General features: G+C 40.0%; 1 protein-coding gene across 1 annotated transcript in view; it reads left to right on the top strand.

Annotated features, from left to right (window-relative positions):
* The window catches only part of COX10 (cytochrome c oxidase assembly factor heme A:farnesyltransferase COX10), a 105,438-nt gene that overhangs the window by 65,596 nt on the left and 19,825 nt on the right, over positions 1–20,017 (top strand). The window contains exon 5 of the mRNA XM_074921776.1: positions 5,744–5,814. Coding sequence (XP_074777877.1) covers positions 5,744–5,814 — 71 coding nt within the window. The remainder of the gene's footprint in view (positions 1–5,743; positions 5,815–20,017) is intronic.

Genomic DNA, 20,017 nt, shown 5'->3' with positions numbered 1-20,017 from the left:
ACGAGGAGTAGAAATAATTAGGTAATATGGAGGGGAAGAGCACTCACAAAGGAAGGAACTCGAGTCTTTGTGGTCTGATGGGTTTCCAGTGCTGCTTATAGTAACTTTCCTTTGAATGCATGGGAAAATCAGGAGACTTCATGTGAAAGGCTAGTGCTAAAACCTGATGAATTTGGAGGCCGTGTGGCCAGCTGCAAGGAATGGCTTTCTGGATGTCACCTTCCCAGGAAACCTCAGGTTATTGTTGTCCAGGTATCCAGACTCTGCTCTGCCACCACGCTCTCCACCTGGTTTTGGTCCACACACTCCTCCCTGGTACATGCACCTTTTTTGGTTTACAGTGTGTGTTTTAATGATGTTTCTGGTTAACTGCTTGCTTTCTGGCAATACCAAAGAAAACCAAAGAGGATTAGAGCTTAGTGTAACACAGGGGAAATTGGAGAACCCCAGAAGCATCTAATTCAACAAGACCATTATTTGCAAGACTTGCCCTCTGAACCCCTGTTTCACCCCTGTCTGTAGACATTCAAGTGTTCAAGTGGGGAGTCCAGTCCAGTTGTACAGGTTGCTATCTGCATTGTGTTAAAAATGTTTGCTTGGGTCTGTAGCAAGAGGCTTTGTCTACCACCTGCATCCATCCTCACAGCTCGTCTCCACCTCCCCGGTGCGGTGCAAGGCATGGGGGACTTTGGAAATCAGCAGCACATCAGTGCAGGAGGAGGTGGCTGCTCTTTGGCAACGGCATGAGCTTCTCCTTCACTCATTAGTGCTGCAGATTCACCTGATCTGTCCTTCAGAGAGGGTTCGAAGAAAGATACATATATCCAGAGGGCAGTTCTGCTGCCAAAGAGCACGTGGAAGCCTGCTGAGATGCAGGGGTGGTTTTGCAATGGGAAGACCTCTGAGTTGCTTTGAATGAAATTGTCTTTTAATAGCAGGGTTCCCCTTTGTCTTTAGACTCACAGGATTATTGGTTCTGATGTAAATATGTGTTTAGCATTAGAGTAAAATGTTATGTCAATACATGAAAGACCGGTTGCCTATTTCAGCCGCTGCTGTTTCCACCATGTGTCACAGATTAGAGCTGGCCCTGGACGGGGGCCAGCCTGGTGCTTGATACACTCTAAATCCTAAGCGGTGCATGAGAGATGTTTACTAACCTAAGTGTGTGTGATCCGTTTGATAAACTATATGACATATTGTTCCTCTTAATGCACTCTATTTTAATGTTTTCATGTGAATAGGAGTAAAGGTATTGAACTGTCATAATTCAGTAGTTAAAACCTCTCCCGCAGGAATGACTGTGGATGGCAAACCCAGCACTTGCTCAGGGCTTTCCAATAGCTCTGCTGGCTTGATTAACTGCAGTCAGGCCACGGTCTTTGAAAACTTAATAGGTGGTGTCTGTGTTTAACTGACGGTACCAGAGGGGTGAGAGGGCATCCTGCAAAGGCGTGAGACGCCCTCTCGCTCTTTAGCGTAGCATAATGCCACCTGCATCTGCAGGGTGATGCTCTGAGAATCTTGGCTTTGTCCAAATAAAATTATTAGTCTGTATCCCTCAGGAGGTCTGAATTATGAGGTGTCCTCTGCATTCACTGCGATTTCCAGGAGGTAGCTTGAAGAAATTAAACATTCTTTCATGTTTCAGTTAAAAATAAAGTGGAAACCGATATGAAGAAGCTGAAGGAAAAAACCCCCATGAGTGTAAACAGCTACAAGCAGTAATGTGACAGCTAAAGTAAGAATTGTTAGATGTTTAAGATATAATTACTATATATTAACTAGATGAGATCTACACAAAGAGTGATGCCAGAGAAATAAACCACAAAGTACTAGCTGGCCTGATTTATTTTTTTCCATCATCATGTTTTAAATGTTCATGCATACTGATTAAAATTTAGGTTAGGGTCTTGAAGCTCTTGCCAAGTTTTGTCACTCAGGGATTTTTAGATACTGTAGATTTAACCCTCTGTCTGTCCTTTTGATGGCTAGCTTCCCAAATACCCAGGGCAGATAATATTCTGCCTTGTCCGGCTGAACTGATGCATTCAGACTTCCTGAGGAAAAAGCCTCTTGAGTGCTTCTAAAATATTTATTTATCCAGGATTCATCTTACTGAATTTACTGTTTGCTGAAACAGGCAGTACTGTGTTGGCCTGGCATGAGACAATATGTTTGAGTTCACTCTTTCATTCCTATGGAATGATATTTGAGATGTACATTTTTTTCATTTTTTCTAGAATATCAGGGGAAAATAATTTCAAGTGGAGAGAGAATTTTGCTGAACATCTGGGAGCAAAATGGGAAAAGTTTGATAAATGGCATCTTGCTGACATGTAATAGCAACTAGCTCAGTGAAAGAATCTAGGGCATTGCAAATAAAAGGATTTATCTTAACTGTAGTTCAATTGGATATGTAGTTTCGTGCGTACAGTTGACAGTAACAGATTATTTAGATTGTCAGATTTAAAAAAGCGAAAAAGTTCAGACTTAAGTCATGCAGTAATCTTAATTTCAGGAGCAGCCGTGTCTGTATACAACAGAGACAGACATTTTTTGACTACTTAACTCAGCAGAGAATTTTCTTGTTCAAAATTTATATCCTATTCAGGGGATAACTACTATATTAAATATATGGAAATATTTCATATACTGATTATGGTATTGTCAGGTTATACTGATAACTGAATAAGTTTAAATTCTTTCAAGTGTTGAGTGTCCAACTATTCTTCATTTCAGTCATTTTATGTTTGAGACACAGAGTTTAAAATGTGTGCGTTACTTTGATTTTATCCATCACACACCGAATATCTTTATCTGTAAGCTTAAATATCTCAGATGAGCCAGAATCTCCTCACATGCACAGATTTAAGCTGGAAGTAAGCTCAAAGCAGTCAGACTTTGCAAATTCCAATAAAAATCATGCCTTTAAAAAAAAGCAGTGAAACAATACTGAGGATAGCCCAAAATATTTTCATGACAAATGACTTTATTCTATAGAATTTTTCCCTTGTATTGCTCTACCAGTCTGATGTCAAATGACATTTTTTCTTCATTTAACATAATTGTCTGTGAAATGTAACAGCGAAACAAACCATTAGCAAAATGCTGAGCTGTCAAAAGCAATCACTGGTTTCAGATCCAAACGGGGTGCTTTCCCTTCTCCAAAGGTACTCGTTGTGGTTTCCTGTAGAGGTTTTTTGTGAAACATCCAACACTTCAAGGGCAGCGCTGTAGCCGTGAAGATCCAACCTGTCCCTCTGAAGAGAGCTGCCCGGGCTCCCTGCGCCAGGGCCCGGAGCTGCCCTGCAGACTCCTCTGTGCTTTTCTCCTAAACCAGGGTCTCCACCAACTTCAGTGGAGTGATTGTGGCTGCTGCAGATCAGGCATAACAAGCAAAGGATGAGAAATACACTATTTCAGCTGCCTAGCTGAAAACAAATAAATGAATTGCCTCATACTGTACCACAATGCTCTGGCAAAGTGTAAGACATATAAACTAACCCTTTTCCTTCATGAAGTCCCTTTCTCTTTCACGTGAGTAACTCTTGGCTGAGCAACCTGAGTTTGCTTCAGGAATATTGATAATAAAATTGGAAGGCTTTGAGAGCTGGTGGGAATTGGAAGTGGGTCGGGTGCTCCATCCAAGGGCTCAGGATGGAGACTTCCAGCAGGCAAACTGTCTACAGGCTGCATAGCCCCAGCCAGCTCTGCCACACAGATGGAGGTGAGAATTTTAGTGAATTGGATGTAAACTAGTAAGTAAGAGCTGCGTTGATGATTTCAGTTCCCGTGCTTTTGTATTTCTTAACTTTTGAGCATTTAATCTGCAGCCTTTAACACAAACTGACAAATGCAGGATTCCTCCCCTGCAGAACTGTGGTAGTTCTTGGATCCATCATGAGCAAACTGAGCAATTCAATATGTAGCAGCCTACTTAACAACAGTAATTATCCATTAATTTGTGTTGGCCAGTCACTGGAGGGGGATGAGGCAGCAGCTTCTCCAGAGGGTTCCACAGCTGCTGACTGGCAGGGGGGGAGTGCAGGTTTGGGGTTCCCCAGACAGAGCCCCCATTGCTGGCTCCGCTGCTGCTTCCTCAGCCTTCTACCCTCTCTTCCCTGCCACCTCCTGAGTCTCGTTCTTTCCCAGTTTTGGACAGTTTCACAAGCTTGACAAAACATGAAGACGATGCCCTCTGCCAAATGTCTTGGCTTTAGAGCATACTGTTAGCAAGTTTTGTTTAAGCAGGATAGCTTTAGTATGTGAGCTTGAGCATGTGCATGCACTCACTCTCACTCATACGCATGCAGGACTTTCTTATAACCTTATTCCAGGGAATGGTTAAATCCATCAGGAGGATGATTCAACCAGAGGTTAAAAATGTCACCACAAATGGAGAATATCATGGGCTGTGTTAAGCAGGATTATCCGTGGGTATCCAATCCCTGCCACACTTGCAATACGCAGGAGCCACAGCAGAGCTTCCCAAATTGTTATATAGTCATTACTTCAAAGTAATAGATGGGAAAGGTGGTTCCTGTAATCTCTGTGTGCACCTAAATAGTGTCTTTCCCCTGATTTGCACGTGTAGGGCTCTGGTGGGGTCCCTGCTGCTCCCCAGGTCCCTGTCCGCTGGCATTCCCCTGGGAGTGCAGCCCCCTTAAGTAGTAAGACCAGTAACATGGCACTGTCAAAATGAAGATGTTTGTTAATGTTGTCTTTTGTTGTGTAAAAGGTTACATCAGCTTGCTGGAATAACATAGATTTTATCACATAGTCATTTATCATATAGTCACCTTAAATCTGTCTGCAGTTTGACTATACAGAGCTTAGTTGTCAGTCTGGATTGTTTGAAATTATGATTTGTTATGGTACTTTTCCTACATATTCACCATAATTGGGATCCTACCCCAAAACCTCAGACATAACGTCAGCAGAAACTATTCTTCCTATAAATACAACCTACTCTTGCTATAAGTAAATATGTGCTTATTATTTTTATTATTATTTTTCACACGTAAAACTAAATGGCTTTACAGTTTGCTGTATGACAAAGTGCATTCAGCTTTTCCAGTAACATTCTTGGTAAAATGGATCATACAAAAGCCTGCAGGAATTCCTAGCGTGAAGATAGTGCTGCCTGAATTTTCCCATAGGCGGTGTTTAAAGTCAAATTGGGTTGTGACATTAAATAACACCATATGGTGTGTTCATTCCCTGCTGCTAGAACTAGATGCTCAGTGCAGTTCCAGTAGCATTTTACAAGAGTTGATTGATTTTGGGGTGGGTTATAGGTTCTCAGAAGTTAGATGATCTTGAAAAAAATGTAGTGTTTGTCTTTTAAATACCAGAAGCACATTTGCAAGGGCTGTTTGTATTAATATAAAACTGGGGGCAGGGCTATATGTATGTGTATATATAATTATGTATGTATAAAAGCTGTGTCAAACCTGTTGAGAACAGAACTTGGAATCAAACTCTACTTCAGATGATTAACTTTTGGGGACTTGCACAAACTATTTTAGTCCTCCAGGTGATTTTCTTTCTAAGGAGATGCCAAAAGCATTAATGCAGACTATCAAAGCTCCATAAAAGGAGTTTGCCATTTTCGTTGTATTTCTGAACCTTCAAAAATAGAGATTAAAGCACCTGCAGATGCAGACAGTACATTCCACGCATGGCATGCTTTCCGGCATCCTTTCATTTTGATTCTTCCTTTTTTTTTTTTTTATTACAGTTCTTTGAGGTTCCGTTTGACTCAAATATGAACAGGACAAAAAACAGACCACTGGTGCGAGGACAGATCAGGTAAGGCTATGCACACCTGCTCTGTCTAATGAGAAATGAGTCTTCACGTTGCTTTAATCTATCTCCAAGCTTCTCTCACTCTTCAGATGACGAAATATAGCAATTTCAGACAAAAGACTTAAGAAAGAAATGCACCTCTCTGTTATTTGATATTTCTTCATGTTTATAACTTCTATGTGAAGAGTTTGAGTAATCGCCTGTCCTCTAAAATGCTGAATTTCTCAAGACAGCAGAATTTCTACTCGTGTTGTGTATTTCTTCATGTGTGATGTCTACATGCACAGCTTGGTAGCATGCAGTTATATTCCACTGAACTTTTGCACTAGTTTGTAGCTATACAACTTCAAAATTTCACATCTAAGAACAAACACAAAAGTGTATATTGTTTTTAGTGGTCACATTTATCTGTTAGATCACAAACTTTCACTTGGATCTCACAGCAGAGGTATCTGCACCTCATTTTTTTTTAGTGGTTTTGTAAGGCAACATGTCTTTGCCTCTTCTAAAGCTGGGGTTAAAACTCACAATGGTGGCATCTTAGGAAAATAAAATAAAAATTTGTCATCATTTAGTTTATCATGATCCATAAGTAAATCCATCCCTCCCTCCCCCCCCCCCAAAAAAAAAAAAAAAAAGCCCTGTACTAGGATAGGGATTCCTTTAAAAAAATCAGTCCTTCATTCACTCTGTTTTCTGGATTAAATATCAGTTCAATTTCTCAAAGGCTCTTTTCCAACTAAAAAGGCAAAGTGAAAAAGAACATCAACAAAAAACTCTAACTTATTTGCAAACTAAAACTGAAGGCCCAATTCATAAATGATTCAACAAACAATTTTAGTATTGCATTTCCATGATTTGTGCCAAGGATTATTTATAACAAAATTATGTTTTCCCTTAGGCTTCTGTGAACAGTTGGTCCTGTTTATTTCTGTGTTTTATCCATCACCTTTGGAGGACTGAAAAAAATGTGATGGATGAAATTACAAGAAAATTGAGACAAAATAGTAAAGTGAACCTCGGGGGTGAAGTCACTCTCATTGTAAATAGTTAGAGCTCTTCAGTAAACTTGTTCCGATTTGTTCTCGAAGACGGTTCTAATTACAGATTCCTGAGTTGTGTTAATTTTATTTAAAAACATATTTTAGGGACCACTGCAGTGAGGGCATCTGTTGTACATACAGTTAGTCAGCTTTAATTGTGCAGTTCAGGGGAGCTGCACTTCTGCTCCACTTGCCTGTGGTCCTTTAGTCTGGGGAGAAGGAACACTCGTTAGGAGGAAAGATGATGGGGTGATTTTTTTTTTTTAATTTGTTTTTTTATCACACTCTACTAGCATGGCTTGCGGTGTTTCTGAAGTCAGAAATAGAGCTAGGAATCTTTCTGTCAACTTTTGATTCAGAGAAAGAAATTTGTTTTATAAGTTTCCAGTGTCCTTAAACGAACTTCACTGTCATCTGAATGCACCACAGATTGGCAAAACCATATTTAACGGATTTTCTTACTTCCACCCCCCTTCATATTTGCTTTCACCACAAAATGGTAATGTTGGGGACTTCATGTAATCACTCATCAATCTATCTACCTGACTGTCAACAGCTAATTTAAAGTTCTTTAAAGTGTCACTTACCTTGAATAATGCTGGTCTCGTTCCCTGTAGACCATTGAACACGCAGACCTTGACTGGGGTTATTTCTTCTGCGGTGTGCCAGAGGAGAATAATCCGGTGCAAGTGATCTAACCTTGTTATAGTTTGCCACATATTCCCTAGCGTTCCTTGAACTCTTTCCTTCCTGGCTGATTAAATAAAACCCTTAAATGGTTATGCTAAAACTAGTCAAAAAAGGACGAGACAGAGATGGATAAATTGCATATGAGAGACTGGTGTCTTGGTTCTGGGAAGGAATCCAGAGACCTTGGGTATGTACAGAGTGCTTGCCCAAAATTTGTCTGACATTTGAGTTTTGACATTTTCTTCTCTTCAGCTGCTTCATATAATGAAACGTTCGCTACTTTTTAAATTTTGCTGTGTTACAACATCTGTGCTATCCAGTGCAAATGGGGCATTTTACAGTCCCTCTTCATTTGTACTGTTTGTAACTATATTGTGGTTTCCCTTCTTTTTTTTTTTTCTTTTTTTCTTTTTTCCCTTCCTTTTTATTTATTTTGCATAGTCCTTGTTACAGAACTGGTCAGCATGGGTAGCAGTTTTTGTATGGTCCAGTCTTGAGCCTGAGATCCCTTTTGAAGAGTGAGAAGGTTGTTAACTCTCTATCGTGTTGGCTCACTGCACCTCCTTGGAAAGGCTTTTGATGGTGGCTTTGATGTGAACTTCTGCCCACTGAGAAACTGCACTGAGGCCAGTGACATTTTTTTATAGAGGTTGTGGCATCACAAGACAATTTTGAGATGCTTGGGTGAGAAACAAGCCATTTCCCCCAGTGAGAGGTCCCTGGATGAGCTGGCATCTATTATAGATAAGCTAATTCATGGAGCTGAATCTTTAGGAATTGTTTTGCTGTTGTAGAGCAATTATTCCTGTGCGTTTCGCTTTGTGGCCTCCATTTGCAGCTTCAGCCCTAAGTTTTATTTAGGTTTAAGATCAACCAGCAGTTCTAACTGACTTCGCTTCCAACATTTCTCCCCCTCCATTCTCCCTGAAGCCTTCACTTTGAGAAAACAACACAACCCCCGCTATCTTGGCAACACTCGTGTGTGTTCATTTCCCTGCGTACACGTTCATGTGGTTCCCAAGCCCCCACGTCTCTGCCTTTTCTACAAGTTGCCGAGGACTTGCAGTTCCTTTCGGTATCAGTGAGGAACCTCAGTAGCTTTCAGAGAAGTGCTCTGTGGCCAGGGCTGCCCTGCGGAGTGTGAATGTCATCATGGCCTCTGAGGTCTGGCTGGGGACAGAGTGTCATTATCTTACTGGTGACACTTCAGAAGTGTTTGAATTACGCAGCTTTGGCCTGACCACTGCTCCAGGCAGCACCCTGTGAGCCAGGAAACCAGTTCTGCAAAGATCTCTGGAAGGATGGGATTTGAAAAAACACTTGTCCTCCATCCTTTGTAAAGTCCTCTCCATATCACATCAACTTTATGGCTAAAATAGTTACTTAGAGGCTCAGTGTGCCCCTGCTATATATTTTTTATGTCATTTGGCCTGAACCAAACTGTACAGACAATGACACAGAAGGGCTCTGCAGAGCTGGGGTCTGCTGTATGTAGGGACAAGAGTACATATACCTTATTTTCCAGCCTCAAGCCCACCGCTGATGCCCCCAGGGAATCTTCTGACACTGTTGCTAGATTTGTGACAAACAGCACCTGATAGTTTATCGACTGCTTGCTTTACAGTGTCCTATTTAATTTGTAAGGCTCTGAAAAAAATGTTCCCTTTGAGCAATGAGACGTAACCATCCTTATTCTCTATTCAGAGAGTAATCAGAGACATCCTGTTGCAAAAATAACAAGAGTAGACCCAAACACAGCATGCCACTAAACGCCATCCATCATTCCAGCCTGCCCACATGTCCTCCTCCCTCCTCTGACCCCTCCGGTCTTGTTTGGAAATACAAACAGCTTGAGATGTTCTTCATACTTCGGCTGCAGTGTTAAACTCATTGAGCGTATTTGCGTTTTGCATTATAACAACAGCTGATACTATTTTTCCTGCTATGAATTGTTTTAATGTCATTGACAAGGAAAAATGTCATGTGCTCACACAACCTTAGATTCAACTGAAATGGCAGCAGCTTTTCCTGGTTTCCTGTTGGGTATGATTTATCCCCTTACTTTTTAAGGCAATGGATTTCATTTTCCTGCAGATTAATTTAAATAAATCTCTAGTATTACCTGCAGTAGCTGAGTGAGCTTAGCCTCGAGGATGACAAGTGTCCTGTTCCATTATATTGTACAAACTTGCAGTTTTGATTGCCCTTCTGCATGGAACCGCACACACTCTTGTTAAAAAGCAGCTGTTTTTATGAATTTACAGTACTGCTGATCTGCTGTGCGAAGCACTCGTAAGAAACTTAGTAGTTGTACAGGAATAGTTTTTAATCTTAAAAAAAAAAAGTCATCAGACAGTGTGTTCTAAATAACTAATTCACAACCATGTAGACACCTTTCAGTTCTGCTCCGACAGTATTTTGGAACTTGCAACTGTTTTCTATAGCAAGTCCTTTGGCTTTGGTCTTAGTGGCTGCAGCATCTGCCTGGGAGTGGGGCTGGGATTTCTCCCTCGCTTTACCTCCAGGTTTCCTGTCACCCAACCCTGGAGCATTGTACAGGCAGCGTTAGAGGACGGTTCAGGATGGAAGGGACCTCAGGATTGCTGCAGACTACCTCTCAGCAGGGTCAGCCCTGAGGTCAGACCTGGTTGCTCCAGGCTTTATCCGGTCTTATCTCAAAAACCTTCAATATGCGAATAATATGCTATGAAATTTAATTATATTTTCCGTATGAAGAATATTTGCACTCTCAAGGTTGCTTTTCTTTGTGCATTTAAGAAGCTTTAAGTCTATTAAGTTGGCAAAAGGTGGCACAACACAGATAATGCCTTGGCAAAAGAAATTATGTTGATTGGTGAATTTTTTTCCTAGAATCCCATTAACCTACTCAGCGATGCACAAGGACCTGTGTTCTCTATAAGAGCTTCCTGCTTCTTATGGCTGTAGTCAATGCTTATTGTAATTAATGGAGACACTTCTACCTGTTGTCATTTCTGAGTGGAGTGTTGACTTTGGTCAATTTAAACTCTAAGCCAAACTCTTGAAGAATCAGACCAAAAAGAGCTCCTACGCTAGTGATGTTTTTCATTGATGGCTTATATTTATGAATTGTAGTTATAATTGCAGATATATAAGTTAGACATTCATAAACTGAGAAAATTGCAACGTGTCAAACTTTCCTTATTTTTCAGAAACACATTGCAACTATTTCTGTGTAAAGCCGAGTTTTCCACTTAGTTGCATGTAGCGGACCTACTGTTAGAAGTGTAACGGAACCAGTCCATGCTGAAAAATGCGTGTGCACATTTTTTATGTGTGTGTGCGCATTTCTTTAAAAAGATCCTCCTGTAATCAGTGTTGATAACTCAGTGTAATTAGCTTGATTCTTTGCTTGCTAACTAATGTAAATCAGGAACACGTCTACTGATGTTAGTGGAGCTACACTGATGGAAGTGAGAGGAAATCCATGTCCTCAGCTTATGCTGAAACCTGCATTAAGCATTTAGCCAGCCCTGTTTTAAGCCAGCAGTTTAAAACCTCCCCAAGGGTTTCAGTACAACTTCAATTCCCATTTAAAGATCAGCCTCTGCTTAGCTGACTGGTCTGCTCCCTTGGGTGGTCATTTCAGACAGGTTTCATTCTACTTAAGTTAAAACAAATAAAACAAAAACTCCATAAATCTACAGTTCTTCAAGAATAATCATTTTTAAGAGATCAGATGCTCATTCCCTGCAGGGAAACATTCCAATATTTTGTTTAGAAAATACCTCATTTTAAAGGGACTGCCCTGAGATCTTTTTGAATGATAAAAATGTTTCTTTTTTCAGTGGGAGGCTTTCCTCTTGTTTAAACAGGGCACAATTCAAAGCAGACACCATCACGGCAGCCTTTTCAAGCATTTTTTTATCCTGTTTGTATTCAGACTTTATTATTTGAAAACAAGTAAATGCATTCCTTCCCCACCACCACCTTCCTGGCTTCCTTTTTTTTTTCCACCCTGTGTTTTCCAGAAGCTGTCGTTGACTGTATTTGGTAAACAAGAAATTAAAAAGGCAGCTTTATATTTTTGACATGTACAATTGCTTGTAAAAATGTAATTCTTGCCTTTTGAACAGAAGTGTATTTTTTATTTTTTTCCTGGCATGGCTACGTCATGGAGGGGGGGGTGGGGGGGGGAAGAAACCTTGAGGCTAAAACATAGTTTAATGAGAATAAAACCCACATCAAAGGATGGACTAATGGAATGATATAATGCTTACTGTGTCACTTTCCCAAAGGGGATATGGATGACAGTACTTATATTTCAATTATCTATTCACTGCCTGCATAGGATGTTGATTAAATGGTTCTAAGGTATTAGAGTCCTTTTGTAGAATGCACAGAAAAATGGTGATACTGCACATTATCCTCAGATCAAAATGTGTATTAGCAGGAAATTATATAGCTCTAACTACATATATATTTTGTTTCTTAGGGCAATAAAGGGGGTTGTTTTAATAACTCTAATGTTACATTCAAATTCGTTTCAGTTGAAACGAAGAAATTGCTAGCTATCCAGCTAGAGCCTTCAGCTCCTCCTGCCTGGACCTAATTCTGCCGCAGCTCAACGGAGACATTCCTTTGCAGGCAGCTCTGTTTGGTAAATATAAATCCTGTGGAAACACTTGACCCCTCACGCCTTGCTGCTTTTCAGTTCAGCTGAGGGGCCTTTACCGCCAAATTATTTATATGAATTGTTAATTGCATGTGGAGCAGTTGATAAATCGGAGTACATTGTACATCACCCCACGTTAGGAAGCATCCCAGATGCTCATGTATAAACCAGGAGTCACGGTGCATTTGGCTAAATAGCTGCTCCATCTGCTTATGGGGAGCGCTGCAGGGAAGTGATACGGGCTCCTAATGGAGTTGTCTTATCCTCTCATGTCAGCTCCTCGCCAGGGGGTAGAGCCCCGTGAGCTGGAGGGAACCAAGCTATTGTACACTAATCCTTCCATCTTTGTGTCCAATATGAACAGGCCCCTTGGACATCAGTTGTAACCATTGACTCTTTTCTTTTTTAACGGACTAGTGATGAGTCATTTTCTTCAAAGGTGGTGTTCAAGTGAATTTTCCTCCTTACACTGCACAAACAAGCAAAATTAAAGCTCGAAGCCCAAAGTCTTTTCCCCAACTTAGTGCAGTGTTCTCCTGGTGGCTCTTCTTCCCATGTCTGTCAAACATTTCAGGTTCATGTTTGTAAATTTTGGCTTAATGCAGTCAAAATCCCCACTCTTTGTTCGCTGTATTAGTATTGAACCTTATCTGGTTTAACCACAACAGCATCATTATTCAACATGTGCCAAGTGTTGTAGGAAGTGTCACCGCTCAACAAGTCCATTACAGAGCTGCCTCTGATTAGGTGTTGCTATACCCTGAGATCTGTTTACAGTAAGTCATGTTAGAAGTGCATTTCTTTCTGTGAAGGACAGAGCTTGTAACTTACATGTTATCAACTCATATGTTATAACTTGCACGTTATAACAAGTTATAACTTAACATGTTATCAACTTCTCAAGTCAGATATAAAAGAGGTTTTTCTTTCACTTTAATTAGCTGTGCTAACATAGATGCTTGCTCTCCAGACCTAATGACTAGAAAAGCTGCATTCCTGAGGTTGAGATATGTGGAAAACCTCTTCAATATGTTTAAATTTTTTTTGCTAGACACATAGAATCACAAGGAATATTATATTATAAATCATGTTATAAAGGAATGTGAGCTACAGTGACTCATATTGCTGCCCATGTGTGACAATAATTATGTTGTATTCGTGTACTTTGGTGGTGTATGAAGGGGTTTTTTTGTTTTTTTTTTTCCACCAAACATTTGTAAAATACAACTCCAGATGCTAACTGTAGATAAACTACCAAAATAATAGCACAGAAATCTCAATATACAACCATTCTCATCCTCTTCACTTCTCAGGTGAAACATAGCAACTACTTAAGAGCATGCTATAGAATGTTAAAATGCTGTGAATATCAGAGGCGTGCTTGCAGTGTTGCAGAGGAATCTGCAGATAGGAAGGATCTGTCTTAAATTGCAATTTGACAGGTTCATCTGCTCAACTGCTCTTCCACTTAATGGTGTCTGGAGCCTGATCCTCCTTCTGCTGCAGACCATTGTTTCTTGTCCTGCTGTCTGTGGCTGTAGCAAATAACTTATTTCCTTTATTTTCATTGCTCCTGGGAATATATTTCGAGTCAATGATCCTGTACCGAGAATGGCTGGACTATCTTTTCTCTTTCTTTTGAAGAACAGGTTGATAAATACTCTAGAACTTCAGTTTTCTTCATCTTAATGAGATTGAGAACTGGCCTGAGACTTCCTTACACACTGCTCTCAGAATGTTGGCTGAGGGCTCAGCAAAAGCACATGTTAGATTTAATCACTCTAAATCACAGCAAAATGTTTCTGGAGAGACCATATTATCCATCCTGTTTGTCAGCTGGTCTTTGGTTCTTAAAAAAAAAAAAAGAGAACTGAGATTTTGAAATAAAATGAATGGATTACTTAACTGCCGTTTTGTAAGGTTAGGTTTGTTAGGTTAAAGAGGTGGATTTAGTTTAAATATTATGGGGGACATATTTCAAATTTACTGTAAGTTTGTCTTGTAAGCACTTTAAAAAAATATTTACATTTTCGTGACTGCAGGGAAGCTGTGAATATTATTATTCACCCTTTCACTCCTACCTAACAAAGCCATATAACAAGGAGTGTGCTAATGCTCTGCAGGGTTGCTTAGAGTTGTTATGATTAGCATTCCGGTGTGTATAGCAAGCATAATAAGAGCATAAACATTTTATAAGTATAGGTCTTTTTCATTTTTAATTTTTTACTTTGGTTTATGTGACAAGGCCCAATTGGAGCTTCTGTTTAATAACAAAGGGCAACATAAAAAGTTGTATTTATGTCTTATGAAAGTGGTATTCATGAACTGCAAGTCTCCCCAGGGTTTGCTGAGCTATCTCATCCCAAACCAGTGGTTGCTTTGGTCTCAGTCCTCCGGACAGGCTCTTGAACCTGTGAACAATGAAAGACCAGATCCTAGCATCATTTGCCTGGAGTTAAACTGGTAAAAATGAGAGCAGGATGTGTTTAGGAGAGAACTCCATGCTGAGGGTGGGACTCCTGATTTCTCTTTCTTCGACTGAGTTGGGATTCTTCTTGCCTCCTCTTAGCATACACATTGGGTCTTTGTGGAAACTTTCAGCAAAATCGATCGAGCCAATTTTGATTTACACAAGTATAAAAAAGAGAGATGTGTCCCTTTCAAGATGAAATTATTCTTTTAAATTAGCCATGTTTGTTTATGATAGTTTTAAAGTCCCTCGTTCTGGCAGGGGAGATGAACCATCTGTAGCTTGGATTCTTGAGGAGTGAGGGGAACTAATTGCCTCCCAATTTGGTTAAAATACAGTGTTGATTATGCTTGTATACAATAGCAATACACAGCCATGACAGGGGGGTTGGACTCCATGCATGAGTTGTTTCTTCATTGGGAGAGAAATGAATTGACACAGATACGGGATATTTTATCCTAGTCTGTATTTATTCTGAACAAGTATATTAGATAGCAAAGCGAGTGCTGGGTTGGCAGTTTAGTGCCAAAACTCAAGAAGGCAACTTCATGATAAGACCCAGAGAGCTGTACATGTTTATTCATCGCTGAGCTCCATATATGCCAGATTCTCACTGTATGACATTCCTTGGGAGATTCAGACATCACTCACGTAATCCTGCCCCATTTCCCTGCTGCTGGTCCAGATGCCATTCAAAACCTCATCCAGTTGGTGCTGATGGGCCTAACTGAGGCCTGTGAACTAAAGAAAGGTGTTAGGGGCGATTCCTTTCACAGAGATTTGCATTTTAAAAATGTTTATTTGAGGTTCAGGTCTGTAGACTCTTCATCTGGAGATGCAATGCTTTGGTGTTGAACTCCTGATTTAAGTGTGCTTAAATGCTACCCGTTAACCCAGCTCATTAGACTTTTTTGGGAGCACCTACATGTTTCATACCTTCTCTTAACAGAGAGTTCCTCCTCAGTTCAGATTTTGTGTTGCAAGTTGGTTTTAGAAATTTTCCACTATTTTCCACACAATTTTTTTTTACATTTGGGGAAAAGTAGCATCCAATCTGAGATTATCAACATCTTTGTTGTAGTTATTACCAGAAACCAAATCACAAAAAGCCAGTTATGAAAACATAAGCAGGCAGGATTGCAACAAGTGTGTTCTGGCAGTCTTAAAAACTGGTAGCATTATACCCAGTTAAAGGGGATTTGATATAGAATTCAACAATTACAGTGCATGTAGAGCCTGATCTGCTGCAATAACACATTTTTAGGGATGAGATACCAGACACTGACAGAATGTAAATACTAATTTTTAACCTGTTAAGACAAAGTTTAATTCATTAAGAAAAAAAAAAAAAAAAAAAGACTCGACAAAGCTCCACATTTGTTTGCACCTCCTAAAAGACGCCTTGTCAGTCTTCCATGGTAGATGATAGACAAGTGTGTATTCTGATATTTGGACCTGATGGGGAAAAAACGAATTCCCAATTAAAAGTGTAATTTAGTTTCACATTTTAGTTTTAAAATACATCATCCTTCTTCCCTTGTCATGAACTTTCTTGCATGACTGAGAGAGAATAAATGAATATCTATTAAGATCTTTCTCTACATTTTTTCCCCTTAAAATAGTACCATTTTAGCTCATTGATATATATTGTTCAGTTTATATAATTCTGGTACTTTGCAAGATTAAGCCTCAATCAGCAAATTCTTGGGCTTTTAGTAATGTTCAGTCACAATGTACCTGTGGAAGATATCAAAAGCAAGAGGACATATTTCTTGTTTACTAAAGCTTCTGACTGGTGCTGAACTGATTCATGATTCTACATGAAAGACATAAAGGGCTCTAGCAATATGTCCATTCTGCCAATGTTAGAACTCTTTTTTCCTTTTAATTGGAAATAAATATCTCTCCTTGAGACTAATCCAATGTGTAATTGAAAGTTGTATTTGAATATATAAATATTTTGTCAGTCATGCTTTAAGTCCTTAAAAAAAGATGATACGCTGCCTCAAACTCATGCTAATTAGAGGTCATAAGGTATCATCATGTAGCAACTTTGATTTGAAATCTCAAATCTGAATGTGAATGTTTTTTCTATCAGGTACATCCCCAGTGTGTCTCTAGGACTATGCTGGAGTTTAATGTCTTCAGCAAAAAAATAAGAATAATTTTAGAAAAGTCATCACCGATGAAGCCCCTGATCCAGGCAGTGTTGTTCCAGTTTCAGTTTCCATTAGTGGTGGTGTTATTTCTGTAGAACTTCTACAGCTGACAATGGTCATGAATATGGTTTTTATTACTAAATATATAAATATGCAGCCTGAAAAGATTTGTGTGGAAAGTTAAAATTTAATTTCACTGTTGGTAGATTGCCATCGTTCAGTTGTCTGCCATGATTACTGATTGCTTTTGAATGTTTTGTGCCTTGCTTTGAGCTTGGAAGCTCTGTGAGATTTTTTTTTAACCTCCCATCAGAAATAATTTCAGGGAAGCTACTGTTGCTATTCAGGGCAAAATGTGCCTTTTACAGCCTTCTGGCTCGTTTTTCGCAGTCAGCTGCCTCTACAGCACTTGCGCCAGCAGACGACCCCACTGCCGGTTTCAGGCATCTGTCCATCTGGGGAAGCAGAGCTGGAAATTACACAAATGCAATCCAGATGTGTGCTCGAGGGAGATGGACCTTCTTCCCCGTTACCTAAGGCATAGGAGCAGGAAGGCTTCTCTGTAGTCACGTGTTGCTGCAGTGCGTAACATCCTCAGCTCCTCGTGTCTCTTCTAAGTGGGCTGGGGTTACCTGGTGCAACTCCTGGGGTTGATGGCCTTCCCTAATTTTTGTGGTGGATCTCTAAAAGCTGCTCTGGAGGGTTCAGCAGTTCTTCAGTGCTGATTTAAAAAAAAAAAAAATAAACAGAAGTTAAAAAAAAATCACTTGGCTGATACTTCTCTGGCTGCGAGAGGTGACCAAGTCGTAGCTCAGTACCGTATGACAGTCGTGGTGATCACAAGCTCACCTCCTATCTTGTGACTGGTTTTCAGCAACTCTTAGTGTTTCTTGGCCACAGGAATTGAGAAGATGCCAGGAGGTGAGCAAAAACAATCAGCAGCTGGGGAGAATGATGGTTCTCTGCACAGGGTTAGGTGCATTTGTACTGGGGATCTCCATGGACATCCTCTCCTCTTGAAATGACCATGGGCTTTTGAGGCCATAGAAACCTTCAAAGGGATGTGACTTGCACTTCAGTTTGTATAACCTCACATTGCTGTTGGAAAAATGTAAAAACTTCAGGCTGATGCTTTTGTCTGAGTTTGTAAGTGGCTTCAGAAGCCTTAATAACTTACTGCTGACCTGGAAAAAATTAGGAAGAGGAAGGGGCTTCCTCCAGCAGCCTTGTAATGGTGAGTAGTCTGGGGACATTTTTAGTACCTACAGATTCCAGAAATAATAAGCAACTTATGATTCTTACTCCCAAAATCTGATTTTAATTATGGCTTTGGAACAGTGTTCATGCAGTGGACTTGCATCTCAGCCCATGATGGCGAAATGAAATTACAGAGATGAGAATCACACTTGTGCTCTTTGTTTGCCAAATGCCTTCTTCCGAGCTCCCGCTATTTTCAGCCTGTCTGTGCTTGAGGCTGGTTCAGGCTGTCCCTCTTCTTATTAAGACAGATAGTTTTGACACTATATTCAGATGGAATTTGCACCCAGATTAACAATATTGAGATTAATCTGGGCCATCAATCTCACCTTTATTGTGTTGGCACTGTGTACCTGCCACCCTGGAGGATGCTGAAGTCAAGGATAATTTAGGACTGTTTCTGTGGGTAGCAGCAGCAAACAAGAGAGGGGAGGAAGCGTGCTGGTCTTGCGGAATCTGCGTTGTGAACGGAACAGAAGACTCACCAAAAACCAAAACCAGTTTTTTGTCTCATCAAAAATTAAGTAAAATTGCAGTTTGATTAAAGGGTGTAGTGTGTGCAGTATATTTGCCGTTAGTAAAATCCCATGCGGAGGAAAGCAAGGATTCATATCTTGGCTTCATCTGCACGTCAAAATGACTTTAAATAAGTTCCTTCTCTTCCCATCTTCCTTCTCCGCCCCAGCCCGTCCCTGGATGTAGAGGACATGTTTTTGGGAGGTGCAGCCTGGCTGGAGGTGCTCGGGAGCAGAGCAGCGGGGCTGTCCGGGCCTCTGCACGGCTGCCTGTCCTTCAGCACAGTCATTGCCCTCCACACGTTATTCTTCATCATCCCTGTCCTGCTGATTTTATATCATGACCACGCATTTGGCAGAATGGATCCCTGGCCTTGCAGCTCGAGGGACAGTTGTCAATAATAAGATCTAATGCAAAATAATCAACTGGGAATTAAAATGTTTCAATCCATTAAGGTAGTCTGTGCATGCTGCAGCAAAACAAAAGAACATTGTTGTTTTCAGTTGGGTTTTTGTTGTTTTGTTTTTTTTGCTTTGCCCTCTTAGAAGTGGGTGATGTTTCTATAAAAGGTTTTTGACAGACAGAGAGAAAACAGAATTTGGTTTATTACTTTCTGTATTAGGCTTTGAATCTAATTTTCAAATATAAGCACTTATGCTTCACCTGAAAAATATGCAGGCAGTCTTAAATGGACACTTGCATTCAGGTTTACACTTTTATGATGTAAATATATTTTGCGTGCCCAGTTTCCCATTAACACAAGGTCACAAATGAAGTTTCTTATGTATTTACATAACATCTGAACGTGAATTGCATACAAGTGCTGATTGAATGAATGTGCCTATTCAGGATTCATATGGGCTTTGTGCCTGTATTTGTGTATGAACGTCAGTGTATTCGCAGAGATAGGTCAAAGCATTAGATGCTGATACAGGAATTTTCCATATTTCTAAATATTGATAGGTTTTAAGAGGGAATTTTGTCTCGCTTCTTGATTGTTTTTTCCAAACAAAGTTTTCTTTAAACTTTTTTCCCTTTTTAATACTGATTTTAAAATTATAGTTTGAACTGTACTTTGACAGACATCTATGAAAAATGTTTTGCCAAAGAGCCAATGACAGCATAAAAAAGCATGTGTAGTACTGATGCTATTGATCTTTATAGACATTAAGCTTGCTAATGCTGCTGTGAAATAGGTAAAATAGTACATTAATTTTATAAATGGGCAAATGCTTTAATTTGTTTTCCTCTCTCAATTTTTCCAAGTAACGCTGTGAGTCAATAAGTACTATTATCCATGACTCTGGAGCCTATTAAATAAATATATTTCATGCACATGTGTGTCAGATCATTATATACGTAGAACCAGATCATCTGTAAGTGGCAACTTACTGTTGCACATTAGTTAAAATAGGCT

This window comes from Athene noctua, chromosome 18 (genome assembly GCF_965140245.1).
Source record: "Athene noctua chromosome 18, bAthNoc1.hap1.1, whole genome shotgun sequence".
Lineage (NCBI taxonomy): Eukaryota > Metazoa > Chordata > Aves > Strigiformes > Strigidae > Athene > Athene noctua.
This window is presented reverse-complemented; position numbering and strand designations above follow the sequence as displayed.